At 33.7% G+C, this 27,103-nt stretch overlaps 1 protein-coding gene across 11 annotated transcripts in view; it reads right to left on the bottom strand.

Moving 5' to 3' along the window:
• CASK (peripheral plasma membrane protein CASK) overlaps positions 1 to 27,103 on the bottom strand; it is a 265,172-nt gene that overhangs the window by 150,808 nt on the left and 87,261 nt on the right. The window contains exon 1 of one of the 11 annotated variants that reach the window (XM_069119964.1): positions 16,195 to 17,527. The exons of the other annotated variants lie outside the window; for them this stretch is intronic. Coding sequence (XP_068976065.1) covers positions 16,195 to 17,037 — 843 coding nt within the window. The 5' untranslated portion in view covers positions 17,038 to 17,527. Of the gene's footprint in view, positions 1 to 16,194; positions 17,528 to 27,103 lie in introns of those variants that run through there. 11 annotated transcript variants of the gene reach the window in all.

The following is a 27,103-nucleotide window of genomic DNA, read 5'->3' as shown; positions in this document are numbered from 1 at the left end:
GAATGAAAATTCTAGAGGGAACTTATCGATTAGTTTCTGTGAAACACACACAAGTACTAGGTTGTATCTCAATCACGACGGAAACACGAACGCAGTTTCAGGTACGTCGTTCAATTTCGAGAATTGACAGTAACGATCGTCACGGGTGTCTTTTAGGACTAGGAGTTTACGGCTATGCTGTTTCACGAGTCAGAAGGCACGTAACAATACATTACATACATACATACGAATTCATCCAAGACTTTAAAAAAAAGTCAGTTAAATCTTACTAGTTTCGAGAATTTTTGCCTCGAAAAGTTATTAAAATAAAATAAATTATTATTTATATCTGTAGAATTAATTTCGTTATTTTGATCATTCATATCATTATTTGTTATTTTTTTTAAATTAAAATATTCCATAACTTTTATTAGTAATGCGTGAAACTATATACGTTTCTATACTTTCATATATACATGAATATAGTTTTGAACAATTTGTTTTTTTAAATAATTGTACGATTTTTCCAGATCAGTGAAAAATATGATATTCGGTTTTGCCATTGTTAACAGACTACATTGATAACTGAAATATTACGCTTTGGAAATAGTAGATTTATATGTTCATTTTTACAATTGCATTTGAATTTTAGATTATTTATGCATATATGAGAAATTAAAAATACCAAAATGTACAGAATGCACATAATATTCAAGAGCATACGAAATATCTAAAGTACTCATTCTAATATTTATAGAATGGAACAAATCTCACTTTAGGTTGCATTTGTCTCATTATATAAACAACGTTCATCAAACTCTAAATTAACATAAACACCCGCAATCTAATTATTCGTAATCCCAACGCGAACTAAATTACAGTGAACATTTCTAATACAATTTGTTCTAATGATAAACTCTGTAATGAATTTTCTGTGCTAGTACAATGATACTATATAACAAATTGTTATTTTCTTCTTATTGTTACAGAATATTTGAACTGATTTGATATCATTTAGCCGAAAAGAACCAGAAACCTGAAAAACCCTATGTACAATTTCTCGATATCGAAATTTTCCTGGTAATTTTTCGTCCACTACATTATCGCCCTATCAAAGAACCATCGAAGTATCTCAACTTCTTGGACATCATCTTTCTTGTAAAGGCGATGGATTTTTGTGCGCTATTGTCTAATCGTAACGGAAATCTTCGAAACACTTAAGAGCGCGCGTATTGATTATGGAAATGTCAGTTTCCGCTTCTCGACCATTCAATTCACGCGCAGACTAGACGAGATGCATTAACTAAAACGAGTCCTTTCGCGTCCCTTTCAAAATGTATAATAGCCATGATGACAATCATCGTTAATTGTACAGGTATCGATTGAACGTCACGGTTGCTATACCTCGTAGATGAAACAGTTCCACGAGCCGGCTACAAGTTATGTAGATGATCATCCTTGGTATCATTACACGCACATAAAGGATTTCGCATGCCACTATATCGAAAACACGTACCAGGCGTGTACACGGGCACGCTTTGAATATCATAGTTATCCGTAAAACATTGAATAACTGGAGGTATTTCGTATAAATTGCATATTTTCAAACCTCTAAATATTTAAAAGGTTTCTCAGGGAAATTTTTATTTTTCAATAAAGATTCACGAGTGAAATTCTGTTCGGGTTGTAAACTTCCCAAGTTGCATAAATATTAATGCTTAACTTTACATTCAGATTCCTGTTATTATCATAGACACGTAGTCTCTGAAATTACTTGACAATTTTGATAATTTTAAAATGATAATCTTATAGAAGTTGATCTACTATAATTATTTTACTTGATGATATAGGTACTTTTGTTTCTTAGTATCTTTTCATTACTATATTTTTACGTTTTGATAATAATATCCCAGATATTCATGTACATACATATTGTCAGTTTGCATTGAATTGTAATGCGTTGTATAGTTAAAAATACTATACTTACAGATTTATTCGTGCATTAAATCTATCTCGTAACGTTCCATATTTTTCTGTGTCATAATAAAATTCCTACATATATGGCGTTCCATCTAAAAACAACAAAAGTGACCATTGACCTATACTTTTCTGAAAAATTACAGCTATATATAATTAACACATCGAGGGAATGCTAATTTACTGATACTGAATATAAGAAGACGCTATTAAAGGATTATTCAACTTGTTTGTTTTTGCAGTACCCACCATCAAGTTTCTTGACTTCACCAATTTTCCGCAATCCGCTTATAACTGTTGCGTGACAAACACTAAGTTTGCGTAACATCTCTCGAGTCGTTTGGCGAACATCAGATTCTACCACCTGTCGCGAAACTTTAGAATCCAATAAACGATTTGGTCGATCACGTTCTCCATTTCCGAGATTTTGCATATCGAAACGAAAATTGTCAAACCAATTTCTGACAGTACTTCCGGGGATAGCTCTTACTATTGTGGGGTCATTTACGTATCTTGGTGCTTCAGCATTATGTAAATCCTACATTATAACAATACCTATATAAATATGTATATATACTACAATAAAACGTAATAACCATATGTGAACATCTGAGAAACTAAAGTGACCAACTCCACTTTTTTGTCAATTTGTCAATTTTATTGCACAAGTACAGGACGAAATGAAGTTTGTAACGTGACCACTATTTCCTACGTTTTATTTTATGGAGTTAATCAATCTGGCTTTTAAGCGGCTCGTATATCACAATGGAACATAATTGTTCTAACCTCTCTAATTTCTTTCTACAAACTGAAGAATGAATTTCTTTTGTTATTTATGAAATTAATGAAATAGAAGGGGAGAGAGAGGGAGAGAGAAATACAGTAACTTCAATTTTGTTGATTTCTTAATTCAGCTACTACTTGGACAAATAAAGCATTTCTGGGTTTAAGCCAGTAAATAAATTCTCTCTAACATGTTTATTCAGCAACTTTTTACGATTCGACAGTTCTGTAGTCCCCCTTATCACCAACAAAATGCGCTATATATCGTGTGAAATCGCTAAAAATGAACATTCCGCATTTTTCCCTCTACGCTTAAATTGTTATTATATTCCAATCGTGAGCTAAAAAACAAAAAAGAGGAACAACAACAAATCGCCGCGAAAATTGCCACTGGTAGCAATTTTCTACGCCAACAATCCAATAAAATTGCGGAGAAATAAAAAGTTTGAAGTTTGCAAAAGGAAAAAAATATAAACTCAATCCCGACCAACGAAAACTATATCGTTCACAGTTTTGCCGCGAGAGAAAAAACCGTATTTGTCTAGTTGCAACTTATCGACGGTGGAATAAGTATAATTATTGTACGGTACGATGAATTCTCGTAGCCTGTATATATCGAAATAGTTAGTTCGTGTGAACAATAATTATCCCTCGAGGGAAAACGATAAACGACGGGAAGTGCTTAATTGCTGACCTCGTAGACTGTTTCTGAAATTGGTGTTCCCGGCAGCGCGCTAACGAGAAAATGAGAAGTGATAGAGAATGAGCCACTAAACTTCGCCACTCGAACCCGGCCGGTGTATTCGGGCGAATCATTGCCTCGATTCCGCGTATTATAGAAACGGAGTTAAAAATTCCATGAATAAAGGAAGCTTTGCAGGAAAAACAGAAGAAGCAAATATTGCAAAAGTATAGAAATCGCTGTTACAAGAATGTGAGAAGCCAATTATAACCGGTGAATTGAATGGAATCATGAAAGAAACCTTTACCAAACTGCAGTGTATTATATGAATCGGAAAGTTAAGTAAATATTCGAAATATGTAGAAGAATAGTTATATGTTTTTGTAATGTAAAAAAGCTATATACCGTTTATTTGTAAATATTATTTATATACATATAAAATTGGAACAAAGATGCAAAGAATAACAGATCGCACATTATTCTACGGAATTACCTATAGGATGACATAATAATACAGTAATTATAGAGGTAACTAGTCAGATAAAAGGTTTTATGTTAATACATTTTACCAAATTTTTTTAATAAAGAAAAGGACATGCCTTAACCATAGCAATTAATGAAACGTAATACCGCGATACTAGTACTGTATCCTACATCCGGTAGAATCACATTAATTTCAGAATTACATTCATTCTCCGGACTTCAGCAGAAAATATTTGATTAAAAATCGCCGACTCACCGCTGCGCTCGTACCTTGTAAGATAATTAACTCATCCTGGAATACTCGGATAAGGCGAACGAAATAGAACACGAGAGTCGAGAAAGGCAAGATACTGGCCTCTGCGTAAAGTAATTCAAGCTTGATGGTCGTTAAACACGCGCTTTAGTCGGGAACAAAAAAAAAAGAAGAAAAAAAAGAAAAAGACAAAGAAAAGAAAAAGAAAAGGGGGAAGAGAAAAGTTGAAAAGTTTAAGTACGTTAGCCGATCGGAAGAACAAGGCGAAGGAGGCAAACGTCCGCATTGTCCTCGATTCACTGCCCGAGATTGCATTTTCAAAAATAGGTTAGGGAATTAATCAGTAAGAGAAGAAGTCACTGGAGGAATCGTAGAAGCGGTCGTCTGGCCTATTGGGTAAATTTTACCTCGAGGGACAAGAGATTAAACAGTCAGTAAGCCGAAATCATCGTTTCAAGGGGACATATTGAAGATCAGTCGCGTTGCTATCGAGGTCAATGCGGCACAAGTAATTTCTGGGTTATATAGCGACCCGTAATCCCTCCTTCTAGCGTAATAACATCGTTTCATAGACCATTATCCATGCTGCCCGATTATAACGTTGTTATTTGTACAACCCCGCGAAATTCTTCGTCTAATATCGTATTTAATTTCACCAAAGCGGTAGCTTTGTCTGTGGACATTTTGAGTGACAAATTCTCCGAGAGAAAACATCCTGTATGAGATAGAACTGGGGAAGATGGTCTGTATTCTTGTTAAAGGTTTGTCAATTGTAAAGCGAGCACTTAACGAGGTAATAGCGCGTTTCATTCTACCAAGCAAACAAGCACGTTTAGATTCAGCTAGATCGATTAAATTTTCAGAAATCAACGGAAAGAACAAACAGAAACATCTTTGGCCTCGTGTACGTAATTGGATTTTATTGTACGAGGTCTCATAATCTGTAGACATAATTTCAATTGCGAATTTCACACATAAAAAGAAGAAAGTAAGTTTGTAAAAACATCCCGTCGACACTGATAGTAATGCAACTAAAAATTTAAATTTATAAGGAAAATATTTTTAAAAATTCCATTCACAGAGATACATAAATTTTTTGTAACATAAATTTGTTAATTTTTTAAATTGTAACATGTATAATGTATAGTATCTTTAGATTTGTAAGTTTTTTATTTGTATTTGATAATGTCATAGAGCTAAATAAATTTTATAATTATCTAATTTTCTTTCATCTCATGATTACACCTATTCTTTGACGTGGAATTGACAGAGATAGAAATATATACCATTTTACTGCGTAAATTTTATAGAATCTGCACTGAAGTTTCGACATTTTATATTTTCTCAAGATTCTTATAATCTCCTCGTCGAAATGCTCGAACAGTTAAAGTTTCGCGTGTGGCCGGCTTTACAAGCTGGTTATATTTCTTCTACCCAATACGAACCATATAACGAGGATACATCAACGCACTGTACAAATAGCTACATATTGTTGTAATATTGGAATATATGATTGCATATTTACTGATTTGCATACTGAATGTCCACAAACTATTGATTGTTAAAGCTGATTAAATTCGGTTTTCATGATTGATGCAGTTGGGGCAATACGATTAAACAGTAAAAATAGGATTATTTAAATGTATAACAATAAATCTGTATGTGTGAATGTTGTGATAATTTACACTACTTTAATTGTTACCTTATCTTTGCAAATACTGCTATATTCAATTTAAAAAGGCAGAAAAATATTATATTCAAGATATATATACATTGCGAAAGTATTTGATTCGACAAAATGTACGCATGTCAGTCTTTTGTAGAGTATATGTGGGTTTATTTTTTATGTTTCTAACTCATGTTATCTCCTTTAAAAAGTGACTAACATAAGACGAATACCTCTGAGTCGGAAGGCCGCAAGGCGGATTTATCCAAGCTGTGGACTTGCTGCGGTGGTCGTTTGGTCATAAATTTTGTTAAGGACGTGATCGAAGCTCTGCTGGGAAAAGCTCTGACATCTACTAACTAGATGATCTATCTGATAAACTCTCCCTGCAGATGTGCAATTTATCCTAGCTTGAAGTGGAACAATCTTTAAACAGTCGGTAAAACTCGACAAAAAATGACGATATAATTCTTTCTTGCTGGTAAAGGCGGATAATGAATACGGTTGTAAATTACACAGCTCAATAAATCACGATGTTAAGCAGGTTCAGAGAACAGAAAGAGGATCCTCTCAACAGTTCATTCACGATCCATGACTCTTCTGTTGAACGAGAAAAAAAGAATAGCTCGGGTATAAAAAGTCATCAATTCAGAAAGCTTAACGCTGCTTCTCCATTCCCACGAACGTGTTCCATGATTCCGTTGTCCTTTTTTCTTTCCCATTGCTATAGGCAAGTTTCACCATCTAGCCTTTTATGTGATGTACGTGTATTATAGGGTGCCTCGCTGCAGTTACTTATTACGCGTGCAGTTAAGCTAAAGTAAAAGAGGGTGGTAACACGAATGAACGACGTTATCAAAGGAAGGAGATTTTTTTCCCGCCTGTTTCGCTTAATTTTTCTTCGCGAACACGTTCCCTGGTTTTTTACCGTTTTTCACTGCTCGCTCGCACGAATTCCAGGAAACAGACGCTCCTTTCTCCTAGGAATCGACTTAGCGGAAAGAAATGAACAGAGCAAGCAAGAACAATAAACATTTTCTTTTCTTATCAATTACGTTTAACGATGAAGTGGAATTTCACATTCTGCAAGCATAATGTAAACTTCAGCTTTTCAAACGGAACTTTTCTGTTCACACACGAAGTATTCAACGAAGCTTGAAACTCAACGAGCGAATGACGTTTTCCTACAGATATACATGTGTATATTTGTTTCAAGTGTTATATTTGCTTATTGTAAAAAAGTATTTACGTTTTTAGATTAAAATTCTTTTGCCTTTATTTATTCATTTTCATATCTGGCACAGTGTGCTCAACGTATATGTGTTTGATAACGAATATTTTATAATGTTAATAATATCTGTGACATTTAGGGAGGCAGAGAAGTATGTATATTATAAATAAACGTAATTTTATACTATTGAAACTTTGTAGCAGATTATCTATGTTTAGAAATTTCTCCACGAATTTATTTATATTGGAAAGTTTCATTACGAATTCATGATTGGAAGCAAAACAATGTTTTTAACATATTCACATAAAAATAAACGTAATCGTAAAAAATACATTTCTCGTTGACGTCAAACAACTTCGGCGTAAAATAATATACTTAATTTTATTTTTAAATATGAAATTTTTTAAAGAATTTCTTTCATAATACACAAGGGAACTTCGAAATTTATGCAAAATTATTTTGACTAGAAAAAACATGTATTCTTATTATCAGTAACAAATATGCAACTGATAAATATCCTGTCAAGCATTTACGAAGTTGATGATCAAATTATGTTCTATTCATAACTGACTATATGATCAAAAGACAGAATTCTGAGAGAATAATCAAATAAACACATCAATACGTAGAAGAAAATTGGACTCATGGACTAAGATCGAAGAAAGTTCATCCCTTGGTAGTCATGAAGGTGGATTTATTGCTTTAGATGTCCGATAAAGCCATCTAATGTATATTAAACTGAATTTCATACGTACTCAGAATCGAACGAAAAGGAGAACATGCAACGAACCGTGCTTCTTACAGTGCCTACAAAGTATATCCGAAAGCTGTTCAGGTGCATAAAAGTCGGTCATCGATTAAACCTTTATGTTAAAAAAAAAAAAAAAAAAAGAAGAATCAAAGGAGTACAAACGAGTAAGATTAGACTACATCTGGCGTGTGTTAGATGTATCCTGAGTATAAACTAACTATATATTCTTATATCTTAATGATTCAACATTATCCCATTGTAACTTTTATTTCAAGGAGCACCTTGTTGCATTCTTAACAGCATTACATAGCGTAATTTCAAAATAAAAAGTACACGGTAAATTAAACGCAGTGGCCGCCTTATGTGTTTTTAAGTAGAAAAATTCACTTTATACATGTAATTAGAAATAAATAGATAGGATCTTAAAGTTGCAGTCAAAATAAGCTGCGTTTTAAAAATATTTTCATCTATGTTGTCTTATATTCTTGTATGGTAATTTTCCAACAATATTTCGTACAGTAGTGTAACATGAAAATTAATGATAAAAATAAAGCAAAAAATCTAAAATATATATATATATATACATAAAATATAAAAATATCTCTAAATCTATAAAAATATTTACTTCGTGGTTACATCGAAGTTCGTCTAAAATTTCATATCTCCTAGTGTTAATTAAAAAAATTAAAAATTAATTAAAAAAGAAAAGAAAATTATCATATATCAATACCTAATTTCGAAGACAAAATTATTATTCATTTACATGCTCATATCTTAAGGCAGTTTAATATATTCGGTGCAATTTTATGTTAATACAGTTACTCTGAATGAATGTCGCTTCAAACACTATGCATAATAAGAGCGGGATAACAGAAAATTAAAAAATTTTTACCATAGACTTGTTAAAACCACATTCATCGATATTTCAGAATTCAGAATAATAAGGAAAAATGTTCATACAGCATCGAGAATAGGTTATTCTATGCCTATTTTATGCCTTTCTATATATTATACAAATCATACTATATTTGATTAAACTGAATGTATTAAATCAATGTTAGATATAGACAAGGATGTATTAGGAAATCGAAGTTTGTACGAGGGCTGCAATAGAAACGCACTTAGCGAGTATTTCAAATGAAATGAAATGGCTTAAATCGAAATTACGTTGAAAATTAAAGTTCCTCCACTATTACTGTTACGCGATAATGTGTGGTTATGGTTTCTTTGACTCACCGGATACCGATATTCCACACGTGTGCCGAAAGTTTCCAAGTTTCCGCCCGTTTAGTTCCTGAATTTTTTCACCTTATCATCTCTGCGATGCACATTTGCATTTATTAAACCCCAATTTGTATTCTGTATACTATGAACTTGTAATAATATCACATTTTACCTCGATGACCTCAAATATTCACTACAGGAAATTTTACATAATAGCGTATTTCTTTAATATTTATATCTCATTTTCTATTTACAATTCAATCAAGAAGCAATCATTGTAACTCATTAACATTTTCCAAAAATTTATAAGCTTTGCTTATTCGGATCCTTAAAAAATATTGTTGAGGTTGATTGATAGAGGAACGAGTGGATGAATTTGTAATAGAAAAATATATTGAAATAAGTATAGATATAAGTATTAGTGTATACTGATCTAGATCCTCACTCTTACAGTGTTACAATATAATAGGAAGTTAATAGGGAGCACGTTCATATATTTATAGCTTTTTTGTTTCTAAACCTTGTAACCCAAAACAAAATTTATATTCAAAGGCACAATAATATGACCTCTCCTTATTCCGAATTTTTTGTTTCATTAAATTCCATTCTCTTCGTAACAGCAATCTTCAGGTCACGGATATACAAAAGAAAAGGTGTAGAGCTTTTCTTGATGTAATTACTTCAACAAGTATGATAGTCTTTAATTAGTAAATTTATGGTAGCCTCTGATTTATCTCATTAAAAATTATAAAGAATATAATCATTGTCTATCGTCATAATAATTACACGTTGAACGAGCAATCAGAAGAAAAATATTAACTCACTGCAGTACGAATAACCCAATAACTGGATAAAAAATATTTTAACATTTATTTAAAGAAGATCCTATTTACAAAAGACACTTCAAACTTGAGAACACACTAAGTTATAAATCCAATCAGTATGATATACAAAATGTCAATGTCTATTGATGTACCGCTTTCAAGAACATCTATTTCTTTTTCTTGCCTTCTACCTATCTTCGTACTCGAAATCCTGTACGTACAGCTTTCCATAACTCATTCCGTAGAATAATAATGTTTGAGAAAATCCAACACCAACGTTCCAATCTTGAAATATATACACTAAACCTATACTAACTGAAATCATGCTAACATAGGCCTCGTTTCTCAGCATGACTGCATAAAGCTTATCAACGTGATGTATGATATATTGGAATAATCCACACGATATTTCATTGATCATAGACGTTATTTCTTCACTTTCAAGTTTATGTAGTGAGAAAGAATAAAAATAATAAAATAATAAAGAATAATAATAACTAAAATAAAGAAGATAAGAATTAAAAGGTAAAGAATCCATCATATAACATCTTCTATATGAAGTTAATAAAACTTCTTTTAATTATAATAAACAAAAATATTGTATACTTAATATATTATGCTTAGAAAACGACAAATTCTAAAATCCATACATAAGGACTTGATTGAAAAATATAATTACCCTACACCACGTGATATACTAAATATAATTGATGAAAGCAATAAAATCGAAAATATCAATATTGGCAACGCGATGAATGTTTAACACAACAATTTACAAGTACGTTTAGCATTAGATATTTGTCTTTAGTGTTCTCGTTTTCCTAAAATAAATCATTTCTGGGAACACACATTTACCTCGCAGATTTACGAGTAAATTGACGAATAACAAATTCCGCGAAAGATCTTGAAAGCTCTTTGTTACACTGATATCCTTGGTTATTCGTAATCTTGGATTTCTCGAAGCTCGCTTTGAGAGGGAATATCTGCAGACTCTTATCTATCTGTTGGATTTTAATCATGTCATTTGCAAATACCGTGCATAAAGTTTACGATAATCTCGATAAAAACCTTCCTGCTCTTTACAGTACCTACGTCTCACTGTTTTTATTTCATCAAGCAATCTTGATTTCGGTGAAATAAAAACACAAAATGGTGAGATTACGTTCAAACTTGTGGTAATAATATTTCATTGCGTATCTACGTCGAAATTTTCATTCTATTTGCAAAAGCGAATATACTCGTCGATCAGATAAAGATTTTATATGACGGTCATTTCTTATATTAATATTACTATCAAATTAAATTATTATTTTTGTTAAACAAACAAAATAATAACAAACATAACAGTATTTCCAATATAATCTAAACACGGAAAAAGATACTGTTAAACCATAATACAATGCATTCTCTATACTATCATGGATCGTATTCGTAATTGGTAATTACTAGTATTATTAGTATCTCGTGAATCCTTTATACGCACACGTTAATGAAAGGATCAGCAGGGAATCACAACAGGCTAAAACAGAGTAATACGTTCATATTACAGGCAATTACATTACGCTGACCGATCATTTTCCACTGAAACAATCTTACTATCACCATGAATTGGTTACCAATGCATCAGGTAAATGTAATCAGACTATCATATTGTACACCATTGGTATATTGTATGGTATCATGCTATTCGCTTCATCGTTCGAGATCTCATTCAACACATAAGACAAATTACACTTCTTGTTTTACAAAGATGAGAAACATTCAATTTCTAAGAGAACGTTTCAAATTCTATTTGGAGCAACAAATAATTTCTCAAGCATGAAGAAATCTTATCCGTCGAACGAATAGAATGTAAATCATAATGTCGAAAAAGTGTGATTACTTTCTTCGATACAAAAAACGAAGAACGCTATTATACGAAAGTTCTGCTGTAGTATACATTACCTCAATATTATGAATTATTTTACTACTTGACGTTTCCTTTTCAGTAGAGACGATCCTTATGTTTAGGAGTTGACAAAAATATTTCTTGGATTAATATCTATGATGTTTCAATATTTCGATTGATAAGTCAGTGAATGAATTAAATAAATAACTCGTATTATTATACATAAATGTTCGACCCATATAAGACACGAAGACCAATGTCAAGGAGTTACATCAGATAATGTGGAACTTTAGCTAGCAGCGTATTCACCAAACCCTAATACTTACACAATAAAACGACCTATCTTAGCGAAGCACACGCTGCAAGTCATTATCGTATACGCACAGAGTATCGGCTTCAAGCAGGCGTCTGATCATTTCGCTTCAGTTATTATATAATATTAATAACATATATTTTTCGTTGATGTTGAACTCAAATACTTTGCTGGATACGCATGAACGAAATGACGAACCGTGATTCACGAAGTAAGCACAGTCTCATATCAGTGGAATTGAAACGCGAAACGTTATCGCGTTTCACTGTAGAGAAAGATATTTTGGGGAGATCAGCGGCTTAAATCGCCGCTCGATGTGATATCGATCGATGGCGAGTCACGTTTCCAGTTGCACAAACGACTCGAATTTGCATGTTAGAGTGGATCTGTACGACAAGCAGCTCCCAGAACAGCGCATACGGTACGGTATCTATCCTCCCTGAAAATCGGTGAAACTTGTGAAATCAGTAGGCTACCCCCTTTTTATCCGGTGTCCTTTTGTATTTCGGGCACGTAAACGTAGACGAGGGGATTGTAAACGCGTAACGGCCGAACCATCGAAGAGCGTTCCTTTCAGAATTGTCTGGAAAAATACGGAGGATACGGAGAGAAGCAAATTCAGATGTTACTCCAACTAAAACTCCTGATAGATAGAACTTCCGATAGAGAGTATGGTAAGAATCGTGCCGCGATTCGCAACGAACTGATTTCTTTCGTAAAACTGAGTCCGAGAGACGGGGCGCGAGCGATTTTATTCTTGCCGATTCCGGTTTCAATAGAAACGTATTGTGTTCTTCCAAGAAAGAATAGCTTTATTTTTGATGAAAATTCGATCTGTGTACGATACGCCGGTGATATGAAATACGTGGCTTCGGAAAGATCCCTTGAATTCTTACAATCTTCTTCGATTAGATTTTTCTTAAAATATACATCTACCGAACTGTTACAATCAACGTCTGCCAAATATTTAATTTAATGTTATCTATATTAAATATATAAATATATATATTTATAGTTAGCGCGCAAATAATATTTTAGAATTGATTTTTATCGAAGAATGTCGTAAATAATGTAATACATATATATAATATTTAAAATTAAAAGGCTATTTTTATCTTTTAAAATATAGAAAATACGAATATATAAATGATTTTGCTCGTTAAAATCTAATTTCTTCACGAGAAATCATTGCTTTCACCCAAACCAAATTTTTTTGTTACTTCAACGTTGTTTGGAACAAACACGCACGCTGTAACGAGCAAAAAAGAAATTAATCTTCAATTTTCGAAACTCTACCGAGGGAAAGACGATGGAAGTAATTCCATGTCGGTTTAAATAAGGAAAACTTTTTTAATATTTCGTAGACTTGTTAGTCTACAAGAGTTCACCTAATCTTGCCTTTATTTTTTAATGAACATGGTTATAAAAGTTTTATGAGTTCGATCGATATTATATGTGACAAAACATCGATAAAGTTATTTCTTCTAATCAACAGATAAATTAAATTGTAAGAAACAATTAGACATTTTCAGAACAATATAGTTATTAGTTAAATTGAGATTATTGTGTACTCTTTAAATAAATGCATAAACGCGACGTAACATCAATTATTAATGAGTCCATGGTATATATGAAATATAAATATTAAAAAACGAGTGCAAAATAAAATGTGAAAACACGAAACTCTCGTTCGTAATTCTGTAAAATTCTTCCCGTAAAGCAAACGGAATAATAAGAGCAAACAACACAGCGTTTGTTATCTTCTGTTCGATTTTTTATCAGATTAAAAAAATATGTTAAATCAATATAATGTTTGAGATTGTTACAGATATTAAAAAAAATTTTTTCTCAATTAAACAAATGGAAATGAAAGAAAATATTATACACAAGAAAATCGTTATACAGTCTAAAATTGTCGTGGCAATTAGTACTAATTACCAAGGAAAACGAAACTCATCGCGTTCTTCGTACTTTTCTAACACAATCTTACACGAGTTTCCAAGCAAACTAGTTTTCACCTTAACGCTAAAAAAGTGTATAATTAAGCTTCTCTAGATTATGACCTCATTGTGAAACAAATTAGATATACGCGTAAACAGATGATATTAATATTCTATCCAGCATCTTTTATTTTTATATATCTTTTGTAATAATCATCAGGCATTCATAAATTAAAAAGCCTATTTTTCATTCATAAAAAATTATTTATATCCAACCGAATTACTTGTTCTCTTATGCATCACAATAGTAGAATAACAATTTCTCTCTATGATAAAATATGTACACTTTAGTTTAGTTTGGTCAAATATTTATAAAAACATGTACAAGTTTGTCAAAATTATTTCAGAAATTCTTTCAGAACGTTTTCGTAGAAAGAAATTATAATTGAAATAGTTAGTTATGCAAATATAAAAACCAATATCTTCACCACAGCAGGACAAATATTACTTCATACAGTCCACGTTTGTGGCTTTATGAAACCTTCATTCTAATATCAAATTAAAAAAATATTTTATTATAATTAACACGCATATAAATATGCCATTTCATCGAATTTATAAAAATCAAAAGTAAAGTATTTTAAAAAAATGACGATACTAACAAAACGTATAAAACATAAAATACTACATTTTAATTTTAATTTTCCTAAATCCTCTACATTCATCAGTTTTTAACCCGAATAAACTTATATCGATAATTTCTATAAACTAAAAACTGGGAAGATTTTTCATCTACTGATAATTTACGCAAACTTAAATTTCTACGACCACAAATAGAAACTAATGCAAGCATTATTTTGTTAAATTGTAACACTGCAATATCACCGAAAACGACCAAAGCATCGAAAATCATATTTCACAAACTTCAATTACATTTTCTTCCGCAACATGAAAACCATTTTGAACAAATCTTTTAAAGCACTACTCTACGACATTCCCAAAGTGAGAAGTGCACAGAACCTATCGACATAGACACAGCTATACAGTCCTCTCGTGGCCACGCTCACAGACGTATCATTGCGAACGGCTTGGTAATCTTATTTACGAGAGCCTCAAAGAAAACGCAACATATAAAAGAAACTAATTACGTCGGGGTAATATGAATCTGGTGCTAAACATTGGAATTCATAAAGACAAGGCGCGTTTATGCTGCGTCGCGGCATTATTTCATTTTGAAAGCAGAATGTGATATCGTTGACACGAGTGGCAAGAGGCTTTCATTGCTTGGACGATCATTTCCGAGGTAAAAATGATTTTCGTCGTTGGCGAAATTTTTTTCATGGAACAACTGAAAAAATTATTTCGCCACGAAAATTGTACAGGTAATTCGTTTCTTTTGAGGAATTGAAAACGTAGTAATAATTTTGCAGCAAATCTTTACCCGTCTGTGATTACTATAAAAGAGTTGTATTAGCAAAGAGAGGAGGAAATGAAGATGTAAAATTGAAATGTTATATTTTCGTTTGATTATACTGTTCGTTTGAAGCTTTATATATTTATATATTTGATAACAAATATTTTTACAAATATCGTGAATATTTGTTGGAAAAAAGGTAAAAAGATTTTCTCAAATACGCAATATTTCTTGAGACTGTCGACATTTTATTTTATATGTGTGTAGTATCATGTATAACTTCCCGAATGAATTTTCTGTTTCAATGACATCGCCATATCGAAACTAAATTTTCGAACCAGCGGACAGAATGTATAATGAAGTAAGTTTTACATATTGCAAAAAATGTGATGTGCTGAAAGTCACTATCAACTGGAAATATATCCCTTCCTTGACTTTTCATACATATATACATATATTCTCCGTTCCACCAGTTCGATTTTCAAAGATATATACAATTTTTATAAGTGTAAGTTTCACGTCGTAATTTCATTCCATATAATATTGACTAAACGTTAATTACCACGAACATGTTAATACCGTTCAATTACTCAAATGTAAGTTATATTCTCCGTAATTAAACACATTTGTTTCATATTAATAATAAATATTTTCAATTCATCGCCAATCAGAATAATAAGCAAAAATATAGAATTTTCAAGTTATTGAGAGAAGAAACTGTAAACTTCGTAACTTCAACGATTAGCCGATTTATCCAATACCGCATGAAGGAAACTGCTATCTTACCTGATGTTGCGAGTGATAATCGACAGCGCCGTTCGGGAATCTATATCGGAAGGGACTATGCACGGGGCAGTTGACGCGGAACGGGCTTTCGCTGGGTAACCTTGGCGGTGGATGAGAATGTGGACCATAGATGACACAGTCCATCGGCATAGGTCTTCCAGGAGCGTGATCGAGAGGCCGACAGGAATAGTTGACGGGCGGGGGTCGCACAGGAGGATGTTCGATTGACCGACAAGGTGTCTGTTCGATCGGCGGTCTACCAGGATGCTGCTCGTGAAGTCGATGCTCTAGCATCCGCGATACGTGTTCGACAGATCTACAGCCGTGATCATGCATTCGGGCAAAGTGATGGTCGTGTATGTAACTCGCGTGATCTTTCAGTCTACAGGGATGTTCAATGGCGCGCATCGCGTGATGTTCGATGCCGCTTCTCATCGGCGTGGAAGACATAGAAGAAGACGTGGCGGGATGATCAACAGCGGATCTTGGCTGTTCCGTGCGAATCTGTTGTTCGATCGGTCTACCCATAGCCTCTAAAGATCTACTCGACTGATGATGCTCTACAGAAGCCCGCATGGGATCAGCCGATGGTTGACGTATCACCGAATCGATCGATCTCATCGATTCCATCGATCTCATCGCCTCGGTTGAACGCATGCTGTGCTCGATCGGTCGCATCGGCGACGGATCGGTCGATCTGCACGGTCTGCTCCAGCATCGTGGTATGGTGTTCGCACCGTCGCTCACGTTACCACTATTGGTACTGGCAGCGACACCTCCGGTAGCACTGCCGACACCATGACCTTGAGGCGGCCAACCGACCGCGTACGGATCCATTTCCATTTCGTAGAGGGAACCGAAACCGCTCCTCTACCACGTTACCATTCCTGTCGCCACATGGTTCTGACCGGTTCGATTATTCTCGCGTTCATGTCGACCGACAAGCACGTCACTGTTTCGATGCGACGTGGTTACACGCACTGGATAACACACGCGAAACCGCACTCGCGGAAGACACGCGGTTGATCAACGATATCTAGACTCGTATAAAATTACTGGAAAATGAACGCGTAATTGCGTGGACGTGGATGAATCCGAGAAACAAACTGAGCTTGGAAATTAAACACGACGAGAAAATAAAAGACAAGACGGAACAAAGAAGATGAAGATAAAAGGAGGAAGAAGAGCACGTTGTGTCACTCGAGAGTAACGGTAGGTAGAAAGAGAACGTTTGAACGAGGAGAAAAGCCGTTAGCGAGTGCGGCAGCAGGTTGAAGCCGACGCATCGCGATGCCGCGCTCCCTAGCACTGAACCTCGCGGCCTCGACTGCCGCGCAGTTTCTCCACGCAAACCAACCAACCGACCCACTACCCCGACTATCCACCCACCACCTAACTATCCACTCTTCCCCGCCATACTGGCATGCCGTCCATCCCCGTTCTCTCATACGCTAGTATCGGTAGCCCTCACTGCCAGTAAAGCCTCTCCTTCATCCCTCTGGACCGCAATGTTCGCCCACCGTCTCCGGCAACACTCCCCTGTGTCCTTCTCCCATCGTATGTCTCTCCAACCCCCACTTTCCTACTTTACTCTTGTCCTTTTCCTTCTTTCCATTCCACGGACAATCTCCGACCTTATCGTCGAGTCACACACTTTTCTCCTTCGATTCCTCTTCCCTTGTCCGTTTCCTATTTATCTCCATCTTATATGCTACTTTCTTCACGTACTATTATACCATTCGATCGTTTTCTGTTCCTGCCGTGAAACAATTCTGTTCCTGTTCGATTCAGAAACATTTTTCTCCACGGTCTGTCGTCGAGCGTATTTCGACGGTTCATTTCGAGGTACGTTAACTTCAGTTTCAGAGTGTCGCAAGTTCGTGCCAGAGGAAAAGGCGATTGATGGTTCGATTCAGCCAGGGGCTTCCTGTCCACTCCGGAAATAGCCTTGCTAGAGGGGTCGAAACTGGGGTGCCGATATGTATGTGTCGCGCACGTTAAAACCGCGTGAATGAAAAACACAATCGATCGTTCCACGCTAGGTGGCTCTCGTGATATCGCATCATCATTGTACATAGTAACCTCGATTCTCGGCTACATTCAGGATCGACCTGATATCTCTAAAGCGGGCTGATTACGTTCAAGTGTTTGAATTCGATTATGCATCCGTGCATTGCTGTTTCAGGAAGAACAAGCGCCGTTGCTATTGTTTCCCTTTCCTCGATAAAGGACAAATAGGCTGCGCTTATACCCAGTAGGCTAATAGATACAGATTGTTTCCATACTTCGTATTCTCTTGGAAAGTGTCAGCCCGCGCAGGCGATGGAGTTTATGGATCATAATCAATTTTGCAAAAGTTATCGAACAATGCGACGCAACGTATGCACTGATAAATCTCCCATGCTCTCCACGTAATAGAATTTGCTTTGCAAAGTTACTCGTGTTCTTAAATGATTGATCCTCCGTGATGAACCTTGGTCTATCAAATCTGCTTTCATAATCATCCGAAATTGTATTGCACCTTGAGATTGAAACTTAGCCACGGCGAGATACTTTGGATATAAGAGAATAAATATATTCTCATTTCACGAATTATTCATTTCTTATATTGATTTAGATAGCAGAAATAATTGTACATAATAGGTACATAATAGATAGGTACAAATAATTGTACATTTAATATTTATAGTTTCTTAATTTGATATCTCAAAATAATATGTTTAAGGAGATATTTGTTTAAAAGAATCAACAAGGGACTTGTAATCTTGTGGGAAATATTTCTGAAATTCGTGACCCATTTTCTCTGAAATCATTGAAACAATTTCTATGCTATGAAACTATATAAATCCTAGGCCGAGTACTATACTATTAACTATTAAGAGTAAATTGAATGTACATTTTTATAATTGTTCTAGAGAAAATGTTACATGTTGCATAAAAACATATTCTAAAAATAATGAATGATAATTTTATTCTGTCAACGTAGGCAGTATTTTTCAATTTCTTACATTCTGCATATTCAGCAATTGGAACAATGGATTAAAATAACTGAAAAGATTAATTTTACAGAAGAGTAATTTTTTGGAAAACTATGATAATAGGTACATTTATTAATGGCTCTGAATCAGAATTAGAATGAGAGATTCAGAAAATCATTTATCAGGATACAGAGAAGAAAACACGAGAAGAAGAAATATTCGGAAGGGCAATATTCTTGAAGAAATTATCTACTGCTCAAAATTTGCTCAATACATTATTCTGTTATAAGATACAGCTTAGACATAGTCTTTGTTAGATAGATTGTTAATTTGTTTAGATATTTATAAAAATTTACATCAAGAAAAATATTCAATATTTTATGTCTGACAACAAATGTAAAACATACGACCATGGATAAATGCATCGGTAGATAGGTGGATGAACATTATAGTGAAGAATATTTAATAGAAACTTCAGTCGAAGCAGTTGACTTCTTTTCTTACAAAGAATAAGAATGATAAGACTTTCAACCTAACACAGAATCCTCAAAATATACACATATATTTCCCGACGGATAAATTCAGAGAAAGAAAGAGGAGGAAAGGAGAATCCGTTAAACAAATGTCATAAATCATAAACTCTGTCGAGTTAGTGCAAAAATGATCTTATTTCCACTCGATCTTTTTCGCACCGGTGACGTATCCACATTTCACCATAGCCTGACGTTTATTGACGGATCGTTTGGATGGTAAGATTTCTCGACACTTGATGGTAGCAACTGTTATCGATCTACCTCTAATCGCCTTTCAGTTCCATCGTCAACGAGACAGATAAAACGCGTTCGATTCCGTTTAAGTTACGAATCGCATAATCCACTATATACATGTATCTAGAGCTCAGAGTAGATGCGTCAAAGTAGAGACTGCGCGACGCGAAAACGCGAAGGGAGAAGGAGCGATTCATTCATTATAACCGAAGCGTTGAATTATATAGCACACGTCAGTCAACGTCAACGCAGTTTAACCGTTAAAATGAAGCCTGTAACCATACGAGAAACCTGGGAGTAGGCTAATTTTCCTAATCGGACACGTGATTTTCTACCTATATTGCTTCTACCGGTTATTTTTCATATATTATACACGCTTGTTCGTCAAACGAACACACACGAGAGGAACCATGTTTAAAGTTTAGGAGTGAGTGTTGACCTACATTAATCTCAGCATTTCCAGGACACGGTTTCCTAGTTGCACGCACGTAACCAAACAACTCTAGCAGAATTGTGTAGATCTGTGTGCCTGGTCTGGTCGGTACGCACGAAACAATTCTCAACGGATTCACCTTGGACCAGTTTCACCTAGTATATATTCGAGTGTTCTACAAAAATTGGTGTTCGAATCCTTACTGAGTCCCACACACCTGAAGGGATGATCGGTTTTCGAGATTTGAGTACCCTTCGAGAACGATCGAAAAGCATTGTGCCACAGACATAAAGGAATACTGTATACGTTTCAAGACGAAATACCGGTCTATTGTTGTTGAAGGATCTTTGAAAATGTCACTATTGTTGATGCCTTGAGCCGCGAGAACATTTCACCAAAAGACGCGTGCTTCCATTTTAAAGTGCTCGCTGCTAGTTGTTTTTTCAATCCTTGCGAATGAGGATTCACTATTTCCCTCTCTTTCTCTTTTTGCTTTTTTCTTTTTTTTTTTCTCGAAGAGAAAGTAACATAGCAGATATCTATGCATAGATGTGCGAATAGTTCTACCGTGAGGGTAGATCTGCGCATAAATCGATATCTACGGAAGGCTTAACAACGAGTTTCAATGTACCAATTGTAGTTCATATTGTTTCGTATATAAGTAACTGCAAAAAGTTTTATTCTCAAAATTATTATTTGACTCGTGTAATTATATTTATTGTGAAGTTACATAAGCAAGATTATTTCTTCAATTAATTTGTGAGGAAATTGTTTGATTAAATTAAGTCATCCGAGTCGGCTCTCATGTTTGTAGGTTAATGGAGACTTTTGTATCTCGTGTATGTGTTTTCTTCGAGATGATATTACTCATGTTTCTAGTTACAAGTTGTTTTCACATGTATCGTATTTCATAGATGACATATAAGCTTATTAATTTCAAACGTATTTGATATCTAGCTAACTTTTACTTGTTCCTTTTTTGCAGAAGCCTCGAAGACATGTCTTTTACTGTTAAGCAGTATAATAATAAAATCTATTTTTGCGTTTTCGTTAGCTTCATCTCTGTAACGTTGAACTTTAGTAACTTTATACAACGACGCCTATGCATACGTATACTTGCGGAAGAAAATATAATATTTACGCAGACGCTGTATCATGTACGACGTATCAACGCCTGTTTCGACGTTCATAAGCATTATAAAGATCCATCATTTATGTTACAAACGGTAAATACACTTTCACCGTCGTTAAGGTCATGTGAGAACAACCTTAAACAATTTCTATCGATACTTTACTCTTTGACCGTGAATATGGAAATGGCAGAAGGTACAAAAGGTCAGGTCTTATTAACATGCGTAAATTCTTTTAGATTCGAATTGTAGTTACTGATATACTTAGTATTATTAACGAAAAATTTTCTATTAATGAATGTAATAAGAATGTAATAAGGATGTGATAAGAATAATATATAGAAGAACATATATCGCATGTGTTGTAACTATGTTTATTATTAATGAATAAAAAAGAAATAATGTCTTTTTGGTTTTTATATTGAACTGATTAGGCAAAGAGAATTCTTGGAAACGATAAATCCGTGATATTCAATGTTCTTGGCACGTACTAACGAGGGAAGTTTCGCATATAGTACACGTAGGAAACATAAATCCAGATTTTTGGAAGAACAGAATGCCTGAACCTCGTAAACGATTCTTTTCAATTCTCGTTAACACTGTAACTCGTCAGATGAGAGTGCTTTTCCCGCTCTCGTGTTGAGATCGTTCACGAGAATATTAAATTCCTAGAAAGTCAGACGCTCGACTTTAAATCTACAGAAAAGTACCAACGAAACGAAGAATGTTTGTTCCTAGATTCGTGGAAATCATCCAAGATCAAGTATTCTCTCTTATAATCGCTATAAATTGCAGAATTGAGGAACTATATTGATTTTAACAGTAAAATTAGTATTAAATATTGAAATAGAATCTTCTATCTAAAAACTGTATATTTTAATTGTTAACTATTATTCTTAGATACTTGTAATGATTTTAGTACCTAAAACAAGAAGGAACGACTTATTTAAATCCTTCAAGTGCGTATTCCTATTTGAGTACCTCGTTTATATTTTTTAATCTAAACATTTTATTACAGTGAATAATGTTTTATTTAAAATCGATAGTATGTATACTTACTGCTACAATATGGTGAAATTAGACGATCAATGTATTAAGTACTAAACTTAAAATATAGTGTAAGGCGGTCACTGCACGTTACTTAAAAGTTCTACCATAGTAACACTTTGGACCTGTTCTTAATTACTTAAGTTTAGACATAGAAACCTACTGCTAAGCTGGTGTGTGTACTTAGCTAGTAATTATCTAACTAATTACTTGAATTTTCGGCGATATCTAACTAATTTAATCCGCTTTGTAATAAGATGTAAAACTACCAAGCCATTAACCAATCTGATTATGTCTGTACAGACATATTCATCTTTTTGGAACTTTAAATTACTTCAGACTTTATCATACGATCTTGTGTCTTACGTAGGGTGTGACCTGGTTAGCAACTATTAGTAAATATAAAGTATGCTGTGGTTAGACATTAATAAACATAAAACTTATTATTCCAATTACAAAAAATAGTTTTGTCATAATTCTGAAAATTCTATTTCTCATAAATTTATTATATGATTATTTATTTGTATACCAAAGGTATAAAAAATAGTTTTGTACTTTCTGACATACATTCTTGACATATAACTCCTACATCATCGTTTTTAATATAACGAAGAAGGTACTTCTATTTTTGTTTCTCCTTCGTCTACGTAAATGTTAAAAATAAATGTCTTTATTGAACTTTTTCTTCTTTCTTTCATTATTTATAAACTTCTTAAGCAATAATTAGATCATCCTTATAAAGAATAATTTTTTAAATCATGTGTATTCCACTTGTGTAACTTTGTAACAAAAATTTGACAGAACATTTATAATTTTTAACCATCTTTTATTGTACGAATTTCAAATGAAATTAGAAAGAAAAATTTAGAAGAAAAGGATGAAGCTTTAGAAAAATTTACTACTTTCACTAAAAAGTATAGACATTTATAATGCAACTTCTGAATTTTTAAAAGAACATGAACGTTTGCTTATATTTGAAACAATAGCAGATTATAATCCCAAGTCCTATAATTTTTTTCAAGAAACAAAACAATATAGTTAAGAAGCTCAAATGAAAATTTTGCGAAAAAATAACCAGAGGAGAGAAAAACCTTTGAACCTTTTCACAAACAAGTTGCGACAAATCTTTGATAAGCCTGTTTTAAATATAAACAAGTGGTCATTGCCGACTTACTTCTTTTATGAATCCTTTTTCTTCTATGCGTAATACATTTTACCTTGCCAACAAAGAAAATTGTAGAAAATATCTTTTATATAATTATAAAAATTATATTTTAAAAATCAACTGATGAGCAATTAAAAAATTCTAAAGAATTCTAGATTTAAACTAAATTAAGTTTGAAAGTTTTGTCAATTTTTCTGATTTTTTCACGTTACTATATGAACCTCGGTATTATACTTCATCCTGCTCCAGATTTACATATTTTGAACTGTAAAAACAAACATAGTATTTCAAGTAGAACAGAATTATCAGCGGAAGGATGCTGAAACTTGATTGCATTTACAGCTTGAAATATTTCTTTAAAATTTAAGTCAGCTAACAGAATCCATTATAGAAACACTGAAGTTCGCTTAAAATCAATTGGTTACTCAAGGCCATGAAGGAATGAATACTACCACATCGTTTAGCCAGACTGTTACTCTATCTTATGCTTTTTTACTCTACCTTTGCTCCCATCTCATAGTTTCCTTTACAGAGGAAACGAGCACAAAGTTACCCTCTATCTTAAATGTATCTAAAACCAGTAAAAGCACCATGAAGGAATTCTAAGGGATTAATTCTTAATTAACTCGAACAAATTACAATGCATTTTAAACGAGCGTTTTAATAAAACCTTCAGTCAATGCTAACATACCTATCTGTCATTTTATTTTCCCTTTGATTTAACTATCGAATGCTTGAAAACTTTTATTACTGAAATTTCCATACATCTCATATCGTTTTGCATATCGCACTGCCTCTAAATATGCAAATTCCTTTAAACCTGCTGCTTTCTATGGGTCATTTTCAATATAATCGTGCTGTTTTTATCGTTAAACAGTTTCTCAAGTTTGAAAATGAAATTGATACTACGAAGAAAGTAAAGTGATAATCAAAGATTTTCTCAGTAAATTAACACTAAAATTATGAAACCGGTAAATGACTGGCTATCGGACTTTTTGCTTTCATAATTACTAAAAGCGTACAAATGTGTTTTTGATAATATCAATAATTACTTTTATGGAAACACAAACACGATTACGCATGCACATTTATTTATAATTATTTATTCTCATCATATTGCTTGAATTATATTCAACTGTGTGTAATGCATAAATACAAGTGCATATTAAAGATCGATAGTCCTAGTGTTAGACATTTTCTCATTAATTGAGATGAGAGTGAAATGAAACAAAAACTCAAATAGCGCAGCAAAACTGAACCAGTTAAAACTATACAAACAGCCGAAAAAGTAATAGTTCTTGTTGAGACCGACAAGCCCATTATTTCTCGTTGCAAATAGGTCGTATAATGCACATTGACAAAGTGGTGTACGTAAATTGCGACTACAAATAAATTTATACAGTGCGGTGTCAATGGCGGGTAGCGGAGGAAGCTGTTCGGTTAAGAGAAGAACGATTGTGTCCGGAAAGGAGAACAGAAGTGTGCATGTACAGAAAATGTGTTTCTCTGGAAACTAACAAAGAGAGCGATGCCATGGCTGCGCTACCGAAGATAAACGACTTGACGCAACATCGATCCCGCACACTTTAGTTTACTTGGAGAAAAATGATAATGAAAGATGAGTCCTACCGCCGTTATTTGCTCGTAAACATTTTTCCAACGAGGAGAGACAAAGACGCGATTGGAAGCCATGTTTTCTCAAGGGCGAGGAAATTGCTCCAAGTAATTAAATTTTAATTCGGTCTGTTTCTTCGTAAACGTAGACTCCGACATGTCAAGTGGATAGCTAATGTCGAGTTAATTTTATTGAAAGAGAATGATGAACAGCAGTTGAAATTAGAGAAGTAGTTAAAACAATTTGTAAAAATATATAGATCAACGTCTCTTATCTTAGGAACAGTTCTACGTGTTAAGGATGACCCTGTCTTTCGATTTAACGAGGAAAATGTAAGAATTTTGGATAACTGATCTAGTTGAAACTTTTCATCGTGGTAGATTTCATCATTGTTTATAGAAATACCACATTGTACGACCAGGTGCCCGATATTTTTCAAGATATTTATGACTAAAGTTTCACTATGTAGTTTTGTAAAAACACATACACATACAGATTGTTGACAGATATTGTGATCAAACTTCAGGAGCACTCATCGAAGCAAACATGATTTTTGTCTCCATATTTTCTATACTTCTTTTAATCGATGCATTTGAAGTTTAGGTGCAACCTTTATCAATACAATGTATTCAACACATGGAAATTCATTGTTATGGTTTATGAATACTTATATGCATCCAATAACATCCAATAGCTTTTTTTTTTATAACGAAAACGTGTTTTGTAGCTCCTTTTAATTTCATTTTTCATTTAGCTCTCAAGTCCTTTTCTTTCCCCAGTTGAAGAATTGAATGTTTTTCTACAATTTGGAAAATGTCTATCTTTTAATTAATATGTACACATATGTGTATATATATTTCAGGTCGTAAAATCGACAGAACTAGTAAATGGTGAAAATGGTCGAATGATCAGAATCCTATCTTTGAAAGTTACTATTGCATTATTTGTTCACAGTCTTTCCAAAGAGGCTAAAACGTATTCAGGTCACGAGCATGGCTTACCCTTCGATGTGAAGTGTGGCATAAGAAACAATCCGTATCGGGAGGGTTAGGCAATATCTTGCAAAAGGTACGCAATTCTACGATTTCTTCTTCCTGCACTGGTCTATCCGTTCTTGCAAACTGGATACGCCAATGTAGCCATTGTAACGCGACTGGTGTTGGTCGCTTGTAAATGGAATAAAACACTATGTTGCTTGAAAAGGGATTTACCAAGCACGTAAGAGAAAAAGCGTAAGAGACAAGTTAACTTTACGGGCAATCCGAAGACGGAAGTTCCACTGTGAAAGAAGATTTTTGTTGTCGAAGAAACGGATGGTTTCCTTTAGAAGTAAGATAATTTTCACTATCCCAAGTAACGTAAGAAAAGTAACGCGAACGAAACTTTCGCGAAAATTCTCTAATTACCACCTTTGCGAAGTCGTAGTTTTTTTTAATTGTCAACAAACAAACTAAATGAAATTGGTCGGTAATATTTGAATATCGCGTCGCAAGTTTCCTAATTAAAAAATTCTTTTGTTTAACACACTCCTACCATGCATATAGAGATTATTTAAAATTAGTATGTAGCAACGTCTTAAATCTTTTAATTGTCAATTGTAGATTTTTAAAAGTTAATAGCTCATTTTTCAATATTACTTTAAAATAAAGACAGGTTTCATATAATAGATTACACGATATTATTCCGATATTATACTGAATAAAACATATGAACACGAATAGATTATAAAAGGCGAAATTATTGTATTAGGTTGACATATAATAAATGTCGTTTT

This window comes from Bombus flavifrons, chromosome 9 (genome assembly GCF_040668555.2).
Source record: "Bombus flavifrons isolate JBK064 chromosome 9, iyBomFlav1_principal, whole genome shotgun sequence".
NCBI classification, from domain to species: Eukaryota; Metazoa; Arthropoda; class Insecta; order Hymenoptera; family Apidae; genus Bombus; species Bombus flavifrons.
Note: the sequence above shows the minus strand (reverse complement) of the source record. Positions and strands in the feature narration are given on the sequence as shown.